This window comes from Salvelinus sp. IW2-2015, linkage group LG11, assembly GCF_002910315.2.
Source record: "Salvelinus sp. IW2-2015 linkage group LG11, ASM291031v2, whole genome shotgun sequence".
Lineage (NCBI taxonomy): Eukaryota > Metazoa > Chordata > Actinopteri > Salmoniformes > Salmonidae > Salvelinus > Salvelinus sp. IW2-2015.
The window spans coordinates 27,713,614-27,721,440 of NC_036851.1; the positions used below are offsets into that span (position 1 = coordinate 27,713,614).

The following is a 7,827-nucleotide window of genomic DNA, read 5'->3' on the forward strand; positions in this document are numbered from 1 at the left end:
GGAACAAGAAAGGCGAAGGTGTATGTTTCATGATTAACTACTCATGGTGTGATTGTGGTAACGTACAGGAACTTAAGTTATTTTGTTCACCCGACCTGGAATACGTCACAATCAAATGCCGATCGCATTACCTCCATACAGAATTTTCTTCGGTTATCGTCACAGCCGTGTGTATATCTTCAAGTCGATACCACRACAGCTCTCAAGGAACTACACTGGACCTTGTGTAAACTGCATATCCTGAAGCCACATTTATTAAAGCTGGGGACTTTAGTAAAGCAAATCTGAGGAAAACGCTACCGAAGTTATATCAACATCGCCTGCAGTACTGGCGCTTCAAACTCTTAACCATTGTTTCTCTCCCTTCCGGGATGGCTACAAGGTCCTCCTCCGCCCTCCCTTTGGCAAATCAGAGCACGACTCCATTTTGCTCCTCCATTCCTATAGGCAGAAACTCAAACAGGAAGTACCTATCCAAACCAAAAACCGTGGATAGATAGCAGCATTCGTGATAACTGAAAGTGCGAACCACCACATTTAACTACGGCAAGGTGACTGGGAATTTGACCAAATACTAACAGTAAAGTTATGCCCGCCGTAAGGCAAACAGGCAAAACGTCAATACAGAAAGAAAGTGGATTCCCAATTCAACAGCTCAGACACAAGACGTATGTGACAGACCCAAGATAATCACAGATTATGAAGGGGAAAACCAGGCACTTCGCAGACACCGATGTAATGCTCCCGGACAAGCTAGCCTTCGCCAGCTCTGCATACAATCCAACAATAGATCCACAGATGATGCCATCGTACTGCACACTGCCTTATTCCATCTGGACAAGAGGAATACATACAGTTGAAGTCGGAAGTTTACATACACCATAGCCAAATACATTTAAACTCAGTTTTTCACAATTCCTGACATTTAATCCTAGTAAAAATTCCTAGTAAAAATTCATTGTCTTAGGTCAGTTAGGATCAACACTTTATTTTAAGAATGTGAAATGTCAGAATAATAGAGAATTTTTTATTTCAGCTTTTATTTCTTTCATCACATTCCCAGTGGGTCAGAAGTTTACATACACTCAATTAGTATTTGGTAGCATTGCCTTTAAATTGTTTAACTTGGGTCAAATGTTTCGGGTAGCCTTCCCACATTAAATTGGGTGAATTTTGGCCCATTCCTCCTGACAGAGCTGGTGTAATTGAATCAGGTTTGTAGGCCCCCTTGCTCGCACACACTTTTTCAGTTCTGCCCACAAATGTTCTATAGGAATGAGGTCAGGGCTTTGTGATGGCCACTCCAATACCATGATTTTGTTGTCCTTAAGCCATTTTGCCACAACTTTGGAAGTATGCTTGGGGTCATTGTCCATTTGAAGACCCATTTGCGACTAAGCTTTGACTGATGTCTTGAGATGTTGCTTCAATATATCCACATTTTCTTGCCTCATGATGCCATCTATTTTGTGAAGTGCACCAGTCCCTCCTGCAGCAAAGCATCCCCAGAACATGATGCTGCCACCCTCGTGCTTCACGGTTGGGATGGTGTTCTTCGGCTTGCAAGCTTCCCCCTTTTTCCTCCAAACATAACGATGGTCATTATGGCCAAACAGTTCTATTTTTGTTTCATCAGACCAGAGGCCATTTCTCCAAAAAGTATGATCTTTGTCCCCATGTGCAGTTGCAAACCGTAGTCTGACTTTTTTATGGTGGTTTTGGAGCAGTGGCTTCTTCCTTGCTGAGCGGCCTTTCAGGTTATGTCGATTATAGAACTCATTTTACTGTGGATATAGATGCTTTTGTACCCGTTTCCTCCAGCATCTTCATAAGGTCCTTTGCTGTTGTTCTGTGATTGATTTGCACTTTTCGCACCAAAGTACGTTCATCTCTAGGAGACAACGCGTCTCCTTCCTGAGCGGTATGACGGCTGCGTGGTCCCATGGTGTTTATACTTGCGTACTATTGCTTGTACAGATGAACGTGGTACCTTCAGGCGTTTGGAAATTGCTCCCAAGGATGAACCAGACTCGTGGAGGTCTACCATTTTTTTTTTTCTGAGGTCTTGGCTAATTTCTTTTGATTTTCCCATGATGTCAAACAAAGAGGCACTGAGTTTGAAGGTAGGCCTTGAAATACATTCACAGGTACACCTCCAATTGACTCAAATGATGCCAATTAGCCTATCAGAAGCCTCTAAAGCCATGACATAATTTTKGGGAATTTTCCAAGCTCTTTAACTTCTCTGGGATATGTGGGACGCTAACGTCCCACTTGGCCAAAAGCCAGTAAAAATGCAGAGCACCAAATTCAAATTAATTACTATAAAAATCTAACTTTCATTAAATCACACATGAAAGATACCAAATTATAGCTACACTTGTTGTGAATCCAGCCAACATGTCAGAATTCAAATTGGCTTTTTGGCGACAGCAAACGATGCTATTATGAGGATAGCAACAGAGTAAACAAAGAGAGAGAAGCATATTTCAACCCTGCAGGCGCGACACAAAACGCAGAAATAAAAATATAATTCATGCCTTACCTTTGACGAGCTTCTGTTGTTGGSACTCCAATATGTMCCATAAACATCACAAATGGTCCTTTTGTTCGATTAATTCCGTCGATATATATCCAAAATGTCCATTTATTTGGCGTGTTTGATCCAGAAAAACACCGGTTCCAACTTGTGMAACGTKACTACAAAATRTCTCAAAAGTTACCTGTAAACTTTGCCAAAACATTTCAAASTWCTTTTSTAATACAACTTTAGRTATTTTTTAACGTAAATAATCGATAAAATTGAAGACGGGATGATCTGTGATCAATACAGGATTAAAACAAACTGTAGCTAGCTTTCTGGTCACGCGCCTCTAACAAACAGTACACTTTAAGTGACCCTCGTTCTGGATGGCCATACTTCTTCATTACACAAAGGAAAAAACCTCAACCAATTTCTAAAGACTGTTGACATCCAGTGGAAGCGGTAGGAACTGCAAGAAGGTCAATTAGAAATCTGGATTCCCAATGAAAATTTATTGAAAAGAGAGTGACCTCAAAAAAAAAAGAAAATCTGAATGGTTTGTCCTCGGGGTTTTGCCTGCTAAATAAGTTCTGTTATACTCACAGACATGATTCAAACAATTTTAGAAACTTCAGAGTGTTTTCTGTCCAAATCTACTAATAATATGCATATATTCTGGGAATGAGTAGCTGGCAGTTGAATTTGGGTATGCTTTTCATCCAAACGTGAAAATGCTGCCCCCTATCCTAGAGAAGTTAAAGGCACAGTCAACTTAGTGTATGTAAACTTCTGACCCACTGGAATTGTGATACAGGGAATTATAAGTGAAATAATCTGTCTGTAAACAATTGTTGGAAAAATGACTTGTCATGCACAAAGAAGATGTCCTAACCGACTTGCCAAAACTATATTTTGTTAACAAGAAATTTGTAGAGTGGTTGAAAAACGAGTTTTAATGACTCCAACCTAAGTGTATGTAAACTTCTGACTTCAACTGTAAAATTGGGGTTTCCTCTTAATTTTCTTAGACAGTTAGGCTAAGACAAGGACTGTTTCCTCTTCTATGCTGCTGCTGCCTCCGCTGCATTGTTCTCAATCCCAAAATGCTGTAACTTTGCAATTATGCACGTATGGGGAAATGCGGAAATGCGCCAATTCTATGGCATACTGAAGATTATTTTTCAGAACCGCGGACAGCGACCATATCCAACGCGGGAGAAAGTGCATTTGTTCTAAATAATATTCMATTTATTAGTGTTGCACCATTATTTTTTCATAATATAACCATATACAATTTCAGTATCACATTGAGTGAWGGACTATGCCATCCCCGTGGTCTCCGCAATGGATTAGTCCACTGAGACCGGTGCGAATCAGACAGGTGTCTTGTGCACCATTAGAAAAATTCTAAATTGTTAAAGAAATGTCGGTCAACCAGCAGCCTATTGACCAAACAATCAACCAGTCGACTAAATGAGGTCAGCCCTAATAAACAGTATATGGAGCACTTTCTTAAATGTTTTATATATACCCTTTATTTTGACAGGGAGTAATGTTGAGACCAAGGTCACTTTTTTTTTTTTTAATGAGCCCTGTAATCACAGATACACACCATTTTCAGGCTGAGAAGTGCCTTTGTAGACTGGGGAAGTGATTATGACGTGGCTACATCAGTAGTGCCAAACAGGTACACCTGTTTTGTCTGATTTACATACATTTACATTTTAGTCATTTAGCAGATGTTCTTATCCAGAGTGACTTACAGGGTTAAGTGCCTTGCTCAATTGCACGTTGACATATTTTTCACCTAGTCAGCTCGGGGATTTGAACCAGCAACCTTTTGGTTACTGGCCCAACACTCTTAACCTTTAGGCTACATACTAAGGAAATGCAAACAACTTGTCATACCAATGGGTGATTTGATCAACAGTTAATTATGAAGTACGCTTTTGGTAACACTGATGCAAACTTCAAGTGGCAACCAAACAAGTCTGATTACATGACAGTGTGATTAGTTTAAGATCTTAGTTCAGAAGAAAACATGTTTCCCAGCAATAGTTAACCTTCTTTCCTTCTGTCACGGTTTCCCTCCCTCCTTTCTTCCCTCCATCGCTCCCTCCACCTGTCCACATGGTCAGATCTGGGACACGGCAGGGCAGGAGAGGTTCCAGTCTCTGGGTGTGGCGTTCTACCGCGGTGCAGACTGCTGTGTGCTGGTGTTTGATGTGACTGCTCCTAACACCTTCAAGACTCTAGACAGCTGGAGGGACGAATTCCTCATCCAGGCCAGTCCCAGAGACCCCGAGAACTTCCCCTTTGTGGTGCTAGGCAACAAGATCGACCTGGAGAACAGACAGGTGGGTGACGGATGACTATAGGCGTTACCACATCTAATGTTACCACCTCTAGTACTACAGTCATTGGCCCTAATGCTAATGTCATCTCCAGTGGAGTTTCCATACATATGATTCAAAGTTTCTCAGTCGCAGGGTACGATCTAATGTGTGTTTTTCACCAATATTGGGGTCTCCTCATAGATCTCATCTGATTTTTGTGAATGTCTTTCCCTCCACACCCAGGTGACGACCAAGCGAGCTCAGGCATGGTGTCAGAGTAAGGACAACATCCCCTACTTTGAGACCAGTGCTAAGGAGGCCATCAACGTAGAGCAGGCCTTCCAGACCATCGCACGCAATGCCCTGAAACAGGTGGGTGGGGCCAGGATCATCATGGCAGCTCACAGGAGGGAATTGGGGTTTTTGGTGAATGAATGACATTTTATTTTTGTGTCAAATCGCCAGTTGGCAACCCAATCCTTATGGGATGAATTGACACATAGATAAACATTACAATAATTCACTGTGATAATTCAGTGCACATCGCATAAAGAGTAAAACAATAAATATCAACACAAGTTAAATAAGGTTATCCAAACAATAATTATGTCCCTAGAGCAGCAAAAATATATAGACAGATAGAGAAAAATGAAACAGAAGGCATTTGAACCCAGTCTGGCACAAAGAGAAGATTCAAGTGGGAGACAGGCCTTTGTTTTGTTGACTGTTCTTTCAGAGGACTACTTAAGTAGAAGAGTAAAACTTAGATCCCAGTTTCTCCAGCTTCTCATTGTTTCTCCCTCTTTTATTTTTATCAGGAGACAGAGGTGGAGCTGTATAATGAATTCCCGGAACCCATCAAGCTGGACAGGAATGACCGAGCAAAGCCTTCAGCAGAGGCCTGCAGCTGCTGAGGCGCAACATGGACTATCTTCTGTCTGGCTTTCAGGAACAACCCCCTTCTCTCTTTCTAAAGGAAAGGACTGCCCCTCTGGTTTCTGCATGCACCCATGTCACATTCCCCTCCCAACAGAATCCCAACGAGTTTCCAGTTATTTACATGTACTGCACATGATGGGTGTATACATACACCTCTAACACACATTCATTCATTCACTCCCACACATACACATCTTGATGAATCCAATGCGTTAGAGAAGAATTGGTACACCCCTGTAGACTCCACTATTCCTGCCCGTTCCTGAATCCATATCATGAGTGAACCCACAGCCTGGCCCACCCTGTCTGACTGTGTCCCCTCTCTGTCTCTCACATTGGGGGGTCCAGATGGAGCCATGTCCTAGGAGTGCAGTGGAGAACTCTAAAGTGATGGCTGAAGCTTCTTGACATGATGATATCTTTCTCATTGTCCTGAAACATTTAATCCTCTGTATTTTCTGTTCTTCATAATTGTTTTGTTTTGACTTGAAGTTCTATATTGCCTACCTTACTGTTGACAAATAATTGGCTGTACTATAATTTTTTGTTCGTATTGGCTGTTGATGTTAAGTCTTAAGCCAATCGGAAGCTTATACTTGTTTTTGCACTGTTGTTTTACTGATTTTTTGTTATAAACTCTTATTTGGGCTTGACTGACAACAAGCCATTAACAAAAACACTGCTCCCACCATCCTTCTCTACTACCCCCAGGAAGCCTGTTGATGCTATAAAAAAAAAATGCACAAGTGGCTGACAATGCCCTTTGTTGGGAGTGCGCATTGGTTGGTTTAGTAGCTTATGTTGCAGGGGAAATATTCATAAGTAGGCGATGACAAGAGAAAAGCTGACGACACAAACAATGAAAGACATGGAGAAAGTTCTTACTAAGATATTAATACTCCTAGAACTACTGCTACTACTATGTTCTATATGTCCTTTCCTTTGTCAGCCAATGTGTTTCAACACTAGAATTACAGCTCTGTCCCTCTTTACATCTGTCCACTGTTATGCCTGTATTGTCTCTACTGTATCTTCCTCTCTGCTGATAGCTCAGGTTGGCAAGAGTTTGTTAATAAGTGCTTAATATGACTTTTTAACAGATTGTGTACTACTATTGAGTGTGGATATAACAGGAACAGTGGGGAAAAGATGAGAGATTAAACAATTGGATGTTATTTCTATCAATCACAAAGAAACAGTCCAAGGATTTTCCCTGGTATTACTCCTCTTCTTAACGAAATAATCACTGCTATGCCAATTCAGTTGTTGAGTATTGGGATTTCAAAAGTAATGATAATAAAAAGTTATTCAATATAAAAAAAAAAATGATTGTTTTTCTGCCATGTGTTTTAAAATGCTGGTGAGTGAGTTGAACAGTATGGGTGCGTGAATAAAATCTCTGAGGAAGCCAAGCCAGTAAGAAATCCATATTACAAACTACTGTAATTGCGTTGTTTGCTCTATAACCCATTTGTTCATATGCCAGCATGATATACAATAAGGCTGTGACAAAAAGAAAAGTCACACAGTGGTGCAATAAATTAAATTACCCACATTTGTTTCATCACAAAACCAGAGAGCAACATCTGTCCAGTGAAATCTACAAAGCAAATATTGCATGTAACAAACAGTTATGACCTGCAACATGGTCATGGAAGTTCAATGTTTTAGACAGTTTACTAAACAACTACTGATTTAGAACCACGCAAGTCAGTAAAAAGACAACAGGAGTATTGGCTCTGCTATTTCAGCACCATTTCAACTTAGATATGATCAAATCAGCAAGGCAATATATAGTTTAATACACCAAAAACGATTTAGTCCAATCAATGTTACTAAATATCATGTGGCTGTCCATGGTACTGATTTCTGTGTGTGTGTGCCTTCACAAGTAAAACATTTGGACTCACCCTACTTGTAGACTAGTTGAATGTCAATGCCATCCTCCTCTATTTCATGTTGGCAATACGGTCTATGTCATACAGTACACTTTTAGTTTTTGTTGTCATAGGCTACCTAGCTAAAATG

At 40.7% G+C, this 7,827-nt stretch overlaps 1 protein-coding gene across 2 annotated transcripts in view; it reads left to right on the plus strand.

Moving 5' to 3' along the window:
- LOC111970110 (ras-related protein rab7) overlaps window positions 1–7,305 on the plus strand; it is a 21,586-nt gene extending 14,281 nt beyond the window's left edge. For both annotated transcript variants that reach the window (XM_023996630.2, XM_023996631.2), the window contains 3 exons: window positions 4,663–4,881; window positions 5,104–5,232; window positions 5,679–7,305. In XM_023996630.2, coding sequence (XP_023852398.1) covers window positions 4,663–4,881; window positions 5,104–5,232; window positions 5,679–5,774 — 444 coding nt within the window. In that variant the 3' untranslated portion in view covers window positions 5,775–7,305. The remainder of the gene's footprint in view (window positions 1–4,662; window positions 4,882–5,103; window positions 5,233–5,678) is intronic.
- The last annotated feature ends 522 nt before the right edge of the window (window positions 7,306–7,827 follow it).